This window comes from Zalophus californianus, chromosome 8, assembly GCF_009762305.2.
Source record: "Zalophus californianus isolate mZalCal1 chromosome 8, mZalCal1.pri.v2, whole genome shotgun sequence".
NCBI classification, from domain to species: domain Eukaryota; kingdom Metazoa; phylum Chordata; class Mammalia; order Carnivora; family Otariidae; genus Zalophus; species Zalophus californianus.
This window is the reverse complement of record NC_045602.1, coordinates 101,435,696-101,449,313: the sequence shown is the minus strand read 5'-3', so window position 1 is coordinate 101,449,313 and position 13,618 is coordinate 101,435,696. Positions and strand designations below refer to the sequence as shown.

Below are 13,618 nucleotides of genomic sequence, written 5' to 3'. Positions count from 1 at the left end.
AGTACTACTGGCGTCTAGTGGGCAGAGGCTAGGGATGCTGCTAAGCATCCTACAATGCATAGGACAGGCCCCTACAACAGAGAATCAACCCGCTCAAAATGTCAACAGTGCCGAGACTGAAAGACCCTGCTGTGGCATCATTCAATTAATAATTCAATTTAATGAATAATTTACTCAGTGGCCTTGAACTTGCTACTTTTCAGAAATAATCTCATATTGACTCAGCTCTCATAACCTCAAAGCCAGGTCTTTCTCTCTATGTGATCTGTGCCAGCTGTCACGTGGGGAAGGGAACTCTTATCTAAACACCTGTCATTCAGGCCTGGACTTGCAAGAGCATGGATCAGCTGAGGGAGGGCAGACTGGGCATCTTCTTTAACCAGAGTTGACAGAATCCAACTGCAAATAAACAAAACTTGGCTCCACTAAAGGAAAGTTGTGTTTGAAGTACTTTGATCGTGGCTGAAATTAAGTGGACCACCAGCATTTTACTGTCAACTGTTCCCATCAGTTACACAGAGAACCCACTCCAGCAGCAGGGCTTGTTAATGGCTGGGCCTGTGTCCTACCATGATCTCAGGAGGACAGCAGAGCCAGGTGTGGACTTCTGCCTCCAAGCCTGCATGGCACCAAACCACAGCCTGGGCCTCACTAGCAATGGGGGCCTGTTCTGTTATCTGATACTGTGTAACAAACCACCCAAAGCATAACGGCTTACACTGAAATAAGTTATCATTTCCCACACCACCGTGGGTTGCCTGGACCCACTGGGCAATTCTTCTGCTCCATATGGTGTTGGCTGGGGTCATTCCCCTGGGAGTCCAGCTGGGATCTGGAACATCTAAAATGACCCCACTCAGTACTAGTTGTTGGCTGAAGTACCTTGTTCCCTTCTCTTCTCTGGGGTGCTCGGTCTATAGGCTCTTCTCACTCAGCAATCAAGCCAGAACTTCCTTACAACATGGTGCCATCTTCTGAGAAAATGAGAGCAGAAGCTGCCAGTCTTTTAAGGGCAGGGCCCAGAACTGGTATAGCATCCCTTCTGCCATACTTTATTGGTCAAAGTATGGCAAAAGCCCAGCCCAGATTCAAGGGGAAGGGAAATAGAACCCACCTCTTGATGGGAGGATTGACTTGTGTGTAGAGGGATGGGAAGACTTGCAGGCAGCCATCTTTGGAGGCAATCTACCACAGTGGTTCAATCAGCCTGGCATTTATTTGTACAATGAAACCTCCACTTGCCATGGACTTCCCTTCATAGAGAAATTTATTTTATCTCATCTGCACAGAATCTTGTCTTTTTTTTTTAAGATTTTATTTATTTACTTGACAGAGAGAGAGATACCAAGAGCAGGAACACAAACAGGGAGAGTGGGAGAGGGAGAAGCAGGGAGCCGGATGCGGGACTTGATCCCAGGACCCTGAGATCATGACCTGAGCTGAAGGCACATGCTTAACGACTGAGCTGCCCAGGCGCCCCTCTTGTCTTTACATGAAACTGTGACCTCAAAGGGCCCATTCATAGCTAGGAAGTAGGGCACCTCTTAGACAAACCTCAGTACTTCCTGGGGCCTCAGTTTCTTCATCTGTAAGATAAGGCTAACCGAGACTAGAGTTCCGAAACATAGTGGATGTTCTCATTTGCTGCTATCACCAAAAAATGAAATTATTTCCCACAAAATTTTCCAAAGGGCTAGGGTTAGGAATGTGAAATCAACAGTTCACAAATGCACTTCTACTTTTTAGTAATGTGTTATGGACACATACCTTGTTGACATCAACACAAAGCCTCGTTTGAATTTTCACTCCCAGATATTTTTTTTTAATCTATTGCTGTGGTTTGCCACCATGGGAAAAGTCCCCCCCACCACCACCACCACAAATGCCCCAGAAATCAATTTTTTCATAATTCCTAAAAAAAGCAGTCAACCAAATCCAGCAGTTTCAGACAGGTATCAAGGTAGAAAAAGCCAGATACCAAGTCTAAGAAATCCATAAACTCCACAAAAGCAGTTATGATAATGATAATGATACCAACAATAATAACAATAGTCATGTCACCATCCATAAACCATCTAAGTCTCATTATATATATAGATAATATGGAGAAGCCAAGATCTGGAGGGAGGCCTGGGATCTGGGTTCAAATCCCAGTGTTGTCACCTATGGTTCTGTGCCCTTCATAGAGTTCTTTTGTAAGTATTAAATAAGATCATAGAACCTCGTTCTTGACAGAAGCCCAGCCCGTGGTAAGCCCACAACCAAGGGCAGCTGTCCTCATCATTAAATTTCTTTTCAGTTGAGGAAGTGGCAGCATGGAAAACAATAAGCTCTCTGCATAGTGAAGCTGTTTTCTCTTCACCCAGCTGAAGGATGGATGTCAGGGGAAGGAGCTTGCATTTATTTACTCGGTGTCTACTCCTCGCTTCACACGTGTGATCTTGAGTAAACCTCCCCAGTACCTTTGAGATTACTGTGAAGATGAAGACCCTTGACCTAGGGCAGATAACTGAGGTGAAATAGAGCCAGGATCCAAACCAGGTAGCCCTGCTGGGACAGAGGCCCAGTATCAACAGAAGAGTCCACCCGTGTGTTCCCATCTGATGAAGTAAACATGGAAAATGTAAAGTCCTCCATGTGACCCTCACCATTTACCTATCCAGGGCTCAGTTTCTTCATCTGTAAAATAGGGAGAGTGAAACTTGAGATCTAAAGTTCCATGAGTTCCTGATTTGGAGCTTAAAACTACAATCGTATTATTATAGTGTTCTTGTCTGCGTTTTCTTTTAAGTATTAATTTAAGGTCAGACTCTTCCAGTTTTGTGTCTCTGAAAAGTCTAGTTGGTTGACTCATTGTGGTTGAGAAATCTCAAAATTATTCAAAAATATACTAGAGACGGGCAGGGGGTCCCAAATAACCTAGGAGATAAAGTCGCATAACTGGAGCCCAAACTTTCAAAGTAAGTATAGAGAAAGAGTACCCAGCCCTTCCAGAAAACACATATGAAAAGAAATATTTAAATCTCGGAACACCATTCTCTCTAAGGATGTAAGCCCTTCTCCTACCAAAAACAGTGTTAAGTTTAATGATTGAGAACTTTAACCTATGGTTTAAACAAATAGAGAAAAAAAGGAAAAGAAAGCACTTTATTTTTAATTAGTCTTAGCTCTCTTCTTTTTCTCTTTTCACCCTCTTTTCTTCCCTGGATTATACTTGGGGCCCACCGAGGAGATTTTTCCACCATGTAAGTTGGCAGACCAGTGGTTTAATTCCCACTCCTGCTAATGGATAATAATGCTTTATATGTGGAGGAGAAGGTGATGAGAGGGAAATTTCAAAAAAGAGTCTTGTCACTTAGCTAATACATTATGTAACAGAAAAAATATAAAGAAATTATTCACCAGCTTGCTGGTTTAAGACTAATTCAAGTCCCTGCACAGAGCTTCAAATTAAGTGGTGGAATTATCTCTACCTACAGTTGTATTTTAGTTGTTTTTCTTTTATTGAAGTCAAAAGAAAACACAACTTGCCATTCAGGAAGAAAAAAATAAAACACAGTCCTTGTTTTCTTTTTCATTTTTGGCACTGTGTTTTCTGACAGCAATTTAAAGGACCAACATAGAAACCCTTTTCAATGCATGCACCAATCTCAATATCCCACTATAGGAAAGGGTTCAATTCAAATCTGGTCACATTGAGAAAATGAAACAGTGCGGGTGAGTATAACACTTTATAAAAGCTGAGTTCTCCCTAGGACTCATGTGTGCCCTGCAGTAACTCCAGAAATCAGCAGTACTGTAGAGTCATTAATCTTGGAGGAAGAAATATAAACCAGGTGGGCAGACTCCTAACATCAGCTAGACCAGCCCCAGCAAAAGATGGCTAATTAGCTGCCTTGAGTGTCTTCAAACTGTTCAACATTAACTCTGCCTCCTGCCAAATTCAGTTCCAGAACAAAGAATGGTTATTTGTGAAATGTCAGGTTTTCAGCATAGTTGTGTTACCAAATTATAACATGTTAAAGATGAGAAGTAAATCCTAGAATTTTGAAGGCATATAGCCACTTATTATGTATGGCACCCATATGCCTCTTTCCTAGAAGATTCAACACAGAGCATTGTCAAGGGCTCCCCATTTCTCAAGTCAGGCCTCACTGCAAACATTTCCTCCTAAGCTCCTCCTAAAAAAAGAAACAACCCAATGAGTGCTCATTATATGCCAGACACTTAACAAACATTATTTCTAGGCTTCCATGGAAAGACCTTATGAGGAGGGTTCCATCGTCATACTTACTTTACATCTCAGAAAACTGAGGCAGAGAACATCATGTAAGTTGCCCAAGTCTTCAGTTGGTAAGTGGTGTGGCTACAATCTAAGCTGAGTCAGATGGCCATACCTTCTCCCCTCAATGAAAACCATGTTAACAAACAATCTAAAAAAAAAAAAAAATACTGGAATTAATTCAGACTTATATAAGAGAACATGAGTGTATTTGGTTTTCATTTCATTAAAATCTGAAACCAGGCATTCAGAATGACCTTGTGAAAAACACAAATGCAATAAGCTGGACTTCATTAAGATTAACAACTTGTGCTTTGTGGAAGACCATCCCAAGAAAATGAGAAGACAAGCCACAGACTGGGAGAAAATATTTGTAAAAGATACACCTGACAAAGAACTATTATCTAAAATATACAAAGAGGGGCGCCTGGGTGGCTCAGTTGGTTGAGCGACTGCCTTCGGCTCGGGTCATGATCCTGGAGTCCTGGGATCGAGTCCCGCATCGGGCTCCCTGCTGCTCAGCGGGGAGTCTGCTTCTCCCTCTGACCCTCCCCCCCTCTCATGTGCTCTCTCTCTCTCTCTCTCTCATCCTCGCTCTCTCAAATAAATAAATAAATAAATAATCTTTTAAAAAAATAAAATATACAAAGAACTCTTAAAACTCAACAGTAAGAAAGCAAACAACCTGATCAAAAAGACCTTAGCAGACACCCCACCAAAGAAGATATGTAAATGGAAATACACATAGGAAAAGATGCTTCACATCATGTCATCAGGGAAATGTAAATTAAAGCAATTAAGATACCACTACATACCTGTTAGGAGGCCAGAATCTGGAAGACTGATGAGGATGTGCAGCAAACAGGAAGGCTCATACATTGGTGGTGGGAAGGCAAAATAGCAGAGCCACTTTGGAGGACAGTTTGGTGGTTTCTTACAAAGTTAAACATACCGTTACCATACAATCCAGCAATCATGCTCGTTGGTATTTACCCATACTTGTGAAAACTTGTATCCACACAAAACCCTGCACACGCATGTTTATAGTATCTATATTCATAATTGCCAAAACTTGGAAGCAACCAAAATGTCCTTCAGTCAGTGAATGAATAAGTAAAATGTGGGACATCCAGACAATGGAATGCTATTTAGCACTAAAAAGAAATGAGCCCTCGAGCCATGAAAAGACATGGAAGAAACCTAAATGCATATTATTAGGTGAAAAGAAACCAATCCCGAAAGGCTGCATAGTGCATGATTCCAACTATATGGCATTCTGGAAAAGGCAAAACTATGGAGACAATGAAAAGATCAGTAGTTGCAGAGGTTGGGTGGGGAGAGGAATGAACAGTGGATTTGTAAGGCAGTAAAAAATAGAATGTAAGATACCATAATGATGGATACTTGTTATCATACATTTGTCCAAACAGAGAATGCACAACACCAAGAGGCAGTCCTCCTTAACTATGGACTTTGGGTTACAATGATGTGTCCATGTAGGTTCATTTGTAACAAATGGACTGCCCTGGTGGGGGATGTTTACATGTATGTGTGGCAGGAAGTAAATGGGAAATCTTTACCTTCTGCTCAGTTTTGTTGTGACTGCTCTAAAGAATAAAGTCCTTAAAAAGACACAAGCACAAATGCTGCACTTGATGGTCACCCTACTCTCTCCAAACCAACACTTCTTGGCCTGGGGTAACTGCACAACCAGCTGGACTGTTTTGACTGAATTGACCTAACACTTATGTTTATTTTTATAATACATTAAATTTAATAAATAAACTAATTAGGAAGAAGGGAGAAGTTCAACTTTCTGTTTGCGTCAGTTGATTAGTTCTTGAACTAAATTGAAGGGTTGCTTGAGTTGTTTGACAAGCTCCTTTGTGTGGTGAGGGTGAGAGTCTGTGTGTTTTCATAGAATTCGCCTGTCAGGGCAGTCAAAACTGTGTGTGGTGTAGACACAGCCCACAAAGTGTTGTGAGAACTGATTAAAGCCAAAAGTCCTTTTAAATCCATTGAGTTCCAAAGGTGCCATGTAAATGTGAATGTTACTTATTTATTTACTCCATATTTTTCCATTTTTTGGAGGACTTGAAGTATTTTTGCAATTTACAATACTATGAAAAGTTAGGCACTTAGGGCTAAAACAAAGGGGTTCATCTATGGCAGTGGTTCTCAAAATGTTGTCCCCAACCAGCAGTCCCCTCCCCAGATGTCCCCTGGGAGCTTGGTAGAAATACAAATTTTCAACCCACCCCAAACCTGCCAAATCAGAAACTCAGGGATGGAGGGGCGCATAATCTGTGTTTTAACAAACCAGGGGATTCTGATGCTCCTTCAAGAACGAGAACCGTTGCCCTAAAGGAACAGAAAGAGAGGACGCTACCAGATGCCTCAAAATACCCTTGACTTCCAGTGAGCACTGAACAGGAGATCCTAAGAGCCTTCTATTGTGCTTTCTTTAATACTATGTGTCTTAAGCAAAGTTCTTTTGTGTGTTTTTAATTCTTTCCTTTACTCTTTGGCAATTCAAGCACTGAGTCTAGGTCAGATAGAACTGGTCAAATAGACAGCAGCAAGCTGACAAAGATAGATTACCATAGATCAATTTCATTAAAACTAGCAAAATACCTAGAATCCAAAATGGTCAGTCTAGTTACACTAGCTGATTTTACAAATAAATTGATCAACAATGCTGTAAGCTAATTGTTTACTTGGGAATTAGCTATAACAACTCGAAGCACTTCAATCTATTGAACGTAAATTATTTTTTTTCAAGTAAAATAATGCCAGATTAGCTTTACAAGATTGAGAAGGTTGTCTTAGCCAACTAAAAATATGCCTTAAGAAAAAAGGAATTGTATGTCCCTGTCACCACTGACTGGGGTCAGGAAAGGCTGTCTGAGAAGGATTGGAAGGGAGACCATCACAGGGCTTCCCAGGAAAGTATACACAAGTGACAAGCATTTCTCCTTATGCCCTAGCATGGAAGGTTCCATCGTGGATCTGCCCCAGATCGTGGCTCTAAAGAAGAAGTACAAGGCTTACCTCTACATAGATGAAGCTCACAGTATTGGGTCCGTGGGCCCAACCGGCCGGGGTGTTGTAGAATTCTTTGGACTGGACCCTCGAGATGTTGATGTGCTTATGGGCACATTCACCAAAAGTTTTGGAGCTGCAGGAGGTTACATAGCTGGAAGGAAGGTAAGCCAGGGACTCCCTGTGTCTATTTAAAACCTGAATGCTCTGGGGACACAGTCCGCAGGGTTTCTGTGGATTCCTTGAGAGCTTCAGCTCAGTTCAGCACACCTCAGTAGATCATGGCAGCCTGGAAACAGTGGGTCCACGGCCACATAGGCCCAGAATGGCAAGTAACTCTCCCTCTAGTGGTGAAGAAGAGCATGTGATGTATAATCACATTATAATAAAATGACACCAGCAGTGTACCCAGGCAAAGACTTAATACAAGGAGAGGGATGGTTAACTCTGCAGGGTAGTATCTAAGGAGTCTCAGAATAAATATCATCCTTGTAGACAAATGATGGGGGGAGGGTATATTTCAAAAAGAGGGAATAATATATACCAAACCACAGAAATGATAAGGGGATGTTACAGAGCTGTAAGTAGTTTGGGTTTTGTGGCATGAAAAACATAAAGCAGGTAACAGCAACAGTGGGCAAAGGTCAGATATTAATGAGGTTGACCCTGTGCAACAAATTCTGGATTTTAAGAGTTTTAATCAAAATCGTAGCAAGATCTGAAATGCCCTTCTAAGAGATTTTCTGCGCAAAATAATTCTCTCCCAAATTTTGGATAAGCCATAGGTCAAATTGTATCACCCTCTAATATCTTTTCTTAAAGGTTTTATTTATTATTTATTTTTTTAAGTAATCTTTATCCCCCAGTGTGGGGCTCAAACTCATGACCCCGAGATCAAGAATTGCATGCTGAACCAACTGAGCCAGCCAGATGCCCCTCTCATGTCTTATCTACATGACTTAAAATTCGGATCCAATGGGATCAGACTATGGAGTGTTATCCCTGTAATTTTAAGCCAATATCACCAAGGGGGTTGCCAGTATAAACCAATAAATGTTTAAAAGAAATTAAAGAGAGGAGAGAGGGTCCAGGGAGAAAGAGAAAATGAAAAATTCAACCTGGATTTGAGGGATAAAGAAGCTGGTAGTCTGCCTGTATCCAAATCCTGATAGCTATCTCACAGAAGCCTACACTTGTCCCAAAGTGACTTGTGACAGTGATGTTGGCTCCAACCAAGGAGGCACACCAGGCCCAAAACCAGTGCATGCGGGTGGCATCCACAGTTTATCCAAAATTCCCAATTCCTTACTCATTGTCACCAGCAGGAACAAGAGTTCAGACTCCTGATAAACCAGTTAGACAAATCATGGATTTTAGCAGAAGACAGTCTGGCCATTGAAAGCCTATGATTTAAAATAACAGATTTCACTGTGACCATGAGATGCACAAATGCTTCAAATGTTCAGGGTTTTCAATGGTCTTGACCCTTCAACAAGCATTACTTTCTTCTGAGCCCAAAGCACTGTTTTCCATCCTCCCTCCACTGGCCTGTGGGAATTAGCTGGGTAATGCTGAAAACATCGGGAATGCTTAGGGTCCTACAAAATTTAGCTAAATCTGGTGAAAGGTTAAATGTTCCCTTCCCCAACTGTGGAAGCAGAGGGATCAGAGGGTCTCAAATTCAGGAGGTCCCTTATCCAGGCTACATTGCTTTGTGAGCTTGTGGTTTTGTGATTACTTTAGCAGCAGTTCTGAGCTACAAAATTTTTAACCAAGCGTAACTCTGTTTCCTGAACCAAGGGCACCTGAATAAACTGAAGTGAGCAGATCCTTGAAATGTTGTCAAATTCGGTAGATGTCACATTTTCCCCTTGGAGTTCCTTCATCAGATACCCACTTTAAACAAAAGCGCGTGACTGGCCTGAAGTTAGGACCAGCTCACTCTGGTTTCTCTTACTCTCTGTCCTCAAGCCAGTGGGACTATTTTAAAAGTGTCTTGTCTACGTAACTTGTATTCATTTGGGATAGATACTGGGAAATCATGGAAAGTTATTATTTACATTAGTCGCAATGCAGAAAAATGTGTAGATCTGTTCATTTCCTTGCTCTTTAAAATATTCATTCTCTGCATGCTCGGATCCAGAGAACTGCATCATCCCTGCCCCCCACCTCCCGCTCCCTTTCCAGAGCCTCTGTCATTCTCCTCCCCCTCCATACTACACTGCAGTCTCTGAATTTACCACTAGATGGCAGCAAGAATTAGAGAGTCTTTGGCAGAGGTCCCTTAGCCTATTCTGAGACTTAAACTGCCCTAAAACAAGATGCAAAGCCTAGAAAACACAGGGCAGTTTTCAAGACGTGGAGGGTGAGCAAGAGACTGGAGGCCACTTGTGAAAAGCGTTTATATGCGTCGTTCCCTGATGATTTCAAAATCAGTCAAATACACACCTGTCTGGAATGGTTTTGATGAGTCTGTGGCAAACCCAGATAAACTGGTTTCCTTCCAACCTGAGAAGCCCAAGAGTTAATGGAATTTTTGCATCTGCTCATCTGTACCTTCAATTTTTTAAGTTATGTTAATTTTAAATTATGTGTAGTTTCCCTTTAAATCATAGTTTTTATTCCCCTGGATTTTGAATTATTTTTGCAAAAAATTTTCACTTAGAGTTTGTTTTAAACTATGTTTTTTAACTAAAAGGACAGAGGATTGGACAAATGCTAACAGTTTTAATTTGAAAGAAATCTTTGTATTTAGCTATTAAATAATTAGAGTAAAGTTTTTATAGAGTTTCATCATATTTTTTCCTGGATATTTTGGAGTGTATACCTCAATTGGGGGGGTGGGGGGGGAGTAACAGCAAAACATCCAGAATTCTAACAGTGGGTACAAAAGCAACAAAATGAACCATAAAAATGTTAAAGCACACTCACTAGGACTTTACATTTTTCTGAAACCCTAATAATTTCAATTTTACTATGTTCATGGGGATCTTTCTTGAGATTTGAAAATAATTACTTGGGTCAAAAAATCTAGACAAAGATAAAACTGTCTGGCTCTCTTTTTAAATGTCAATGTTAGGGTTAGTAATAGAGGGACTATATTCCTAGCAACAGTTTCTAGGAGGCTCTAGAAGTCTTTCTGGAGCTGGTCAAGGTCAGGAACGTGTACATTAGCGACCAGATCTGTCACGAAAGCAAAAGTGTTTGAAAACAAACAAGGGGAGAAAAAAATTGATTTGCTAAGATAGTACCACAGAGAGTAGAGATTTTGTCTTGGCCTCAGGCTGGCTGTCACAGAATGTCCGATAAATTCATCTCTGCTTGTTGGAATTTACTGCCCCAGCCTCAACCTTCTCTCCTCTCCTTAGGGAAACTGACAAAATGGTCTCTCCAGAGCCAGCAAGATTTTGCTATTTTATTCACTTTGAGTTTGGAGCTACTGTAGATGATCTGTGAACAACCCAACTTGGAACATTCTGTCTATTCAAGACCTTTGAGGTGAAATGTCAGAGATAATTACTTGTCTCCTCCTCTTGGAGCTCCATGCCATGAATGGCTTCTTTGAAGGATACCTGAGCTGATGAAACTAGGTTTATGTTTATTTTTTACTTTGTATCAGTCCAGTTGCTGAGAAGGTGTGGTCAACACTAAAGACCCTGCTTTGGGGAGTCCAAGTCTTTCTCGGCCATGTGTCCTGAGTACCCTTGTATGTCTGCTCTTAACCACTGGCTTTCATAGCCTCCTCAGGCTGAGCAGAGACCTGCAAATGAGTGAAGCAAAGGTAGCCTTCATGACTGACAGGTCGCAGGGCTGGAATTCCGGAGGAGGGAAGTCAGACAGGGCGGCCAAGTTTGGGGTAAGCATTAGCTCCAGAAGCCTGGGTGCCAGACAAAGGCAGGCCCCTGGCAGGAGCCAGCTCTGCCCTGTGTGCTCAGCCCCGGGCTGCATTTAACAGCCCTTTGAAGTAAATGGGGGTCACGGTATGAACACCAAGATGTTTATTCTAAGAGCCTCCTGTCTGATTTCCTCAGCAAACCACCCTTGCCCTTGAACTCCAGCCCTATGGGTAGAGAAAATAATCAGGGTTTTGAACTTACAAATGGACTTGGAAACCTTAGTATGAGGAGACATCTAACCCACTCTGAAGGAAGACATAACCCAGACTTTCCTCGAAGAGACCAAAGCCAACTCCTAATTCATGGCTCCCGGTGCCCAATGGCAGAATGCAAGGAGGGAATCAGAAATAGGGCATCAAGACCTTCCTTGATGCTCTGCAGAAGTTACCTAAGGAGTCCCACTTTCTGAAGCACGCAAGAAAATTAGATGCGTCCACAAACTCAGACCCTCAGAGGAAGGGGACCCAGTCTAAAAGAAATAAGATTGTGGGCAACATAGTCTTAACGTTAAAAGGGAATGATAACTGCACTGATGAGGCATTTATTCAAACTAAGAATGCACACAACCTTGGCTTTATGAAATTTCCCAATTTGGAAAGGAAAATTACGGGTTGGGGACATTGACAAGAACCCTTGAGGAACCCAAAGAAGCTTTGTTTGGTTTCTTTGTCTGATCTTCGCCACTGATGCCCAAGACTAAGAGAATAGTTCTATATTTGTTCCTGAGAATGCAGCTTAGTAGTTCCCTATATATTTCGGGGACCCTCACCATCCTTCCTCAGTCCCTAAAACCCTTCTGCTTTTCTTTAGATCACCAGTATTTATCAGGCCCCTGCTGGGTACCCACCACTGTGGATTTTAGAGTGTGTAATGCCATCCCTGCTCTCAAGGGGGTCTCACTCACTTTGGAGAAGTAAGAGCAATAGCCCCAAAGCATTTTGAGACTGATGCAATTCAGTCTGTAGTTTAGTACTGTTAACAATTGAGTATATTGGGGATTCACCCCTCCTCCCCCCGCCAAAATAATGAGCAATCTGTGAACTAGGGAAAGCACCACAAGTGAAGTGGAAATGAAGGAGTTCGGCTCTGGGCTAGCCTGCCCGCCTCACCACGTGGCAAGCCAGCTCTCTGGTCTGGAGTAGAATTATATATAGTGTGGTGCTAAGGGTAGGGACTCCAGAGTCATGCTCTTTGGGTCCAAATCCTTATTATCCAATCATGTTTTGGTTGGATAATTTTCTGATCTGTTCTGTGACTCAGTCATCCCAACTACAAAAGGGAGATAAAAATAGTACCTACCTCAGAGTGATTGGGAAGGTAAAATAAGTTAATCCATGTAAAGTTCTTAAAATGGAGCCTCAAGTGGCCAAGGAATATCAACTGTGGTGTTAACTTCGAGCCCTATTATGTTTTTGGGGCCATGCCAACTGTCATCAAGTCCAGGTACTCTTTTCTTTAAAATGCTTCTCTCTTCGGGCACCTGGGTGGTTCAGATGGTTAAGCATCTGCCTTCGGCTCAGGTCATGCTCCCAGCGTCCTGGGATCGAGTCCCGCATCAGGCTCTCCGCTCCTTGGGAGCCTGCTTCTCCCTCTGCCTCTCTCTCTCTCTCTCTCTCTCTCTGTCTCTCATGAATAAATAAATAAAATTTTTAAAATAAAATAAAATAAAATAAAATGCTTCTCTTTTCTTTTATTTCCCCTCCTACCTTTACGACCCCAGTAAGGATGGAGGAAGAGCTGGGCTGAAAACTTTTGGTTTGCCCCCTGGGGGTACCAATGTGTAGTTCCCTAACCTTAGAACATCACTCTCTGCCAAATGAGGAGGCTGGGATAGAGACACTTGGAGGAGTTTTTGTATTTTGGTCCTAACCCATGCTCCCAGCTCTGAGAATCTCCGAATTGACAATCCATTAACAATGACTGCCAATCTCATTGGGTGTTCACTATATACCAGACACTTTTCTAGACTATATATATATATACATATATATATATTAACTCAATGAATTTTCATAATGACCCTGAAGTTAGTATTACCATTATCTCATCTTTCAGAGAAGAAAAGTAGAGCACAGAGAGGTTTAGTAACTTGTCAGTGGTCACATATCAGTAAGTGGGAGAACCAGGATTTGAACCCAAGCAGTCCGGTTCCAGAGCTTGTCCTGTATATTCTCGGTCACACTTCCCTTCCTGGGGATAATCTTGTCTTGGAAGCAATAGCTTCTCCCTCTGCTCCCAACTGACACCTCCATTCTTTGATGATAAGATGCTGTCCTCATTCCTAATCTTAGCACAGGTCCATGGCTCCACCTTCCTCTGCATCTGCCCAAATCCACCCATCCTTCAAGGCCAGATCACCTCCTTGAAACAGGCTTTTTCCAGCCCCGGTCCACATTAG

General features: G+C 42.0%; 1 protein-coding gene across 2 annotated transcripts in view; it reads left to right on the top strand.

Moving 5' to 3' along the window:
* SPTLC3 (serine palmitoyltransferase long chain base subunit 3) overlaps positions 1 to 13,618 on the top strand; it is a 156,459-nt gene that overhangs the window by 104,153 nt on the left and 38,688 nt on the right. For both annotated transcript variants that reach the window (XM_027624271.1, XM_027624272.1), the window contains exon 8: positions 7,270 to 7,489. In XM_027624271.1, the coding sequence (XP_027480072.1) occupies positions 7,270 to 7,489 (220 nt within the window). The remainder of the gene's footprint in view (positions 1 to 7,269; positions 7,490 to 13,618) is intronic.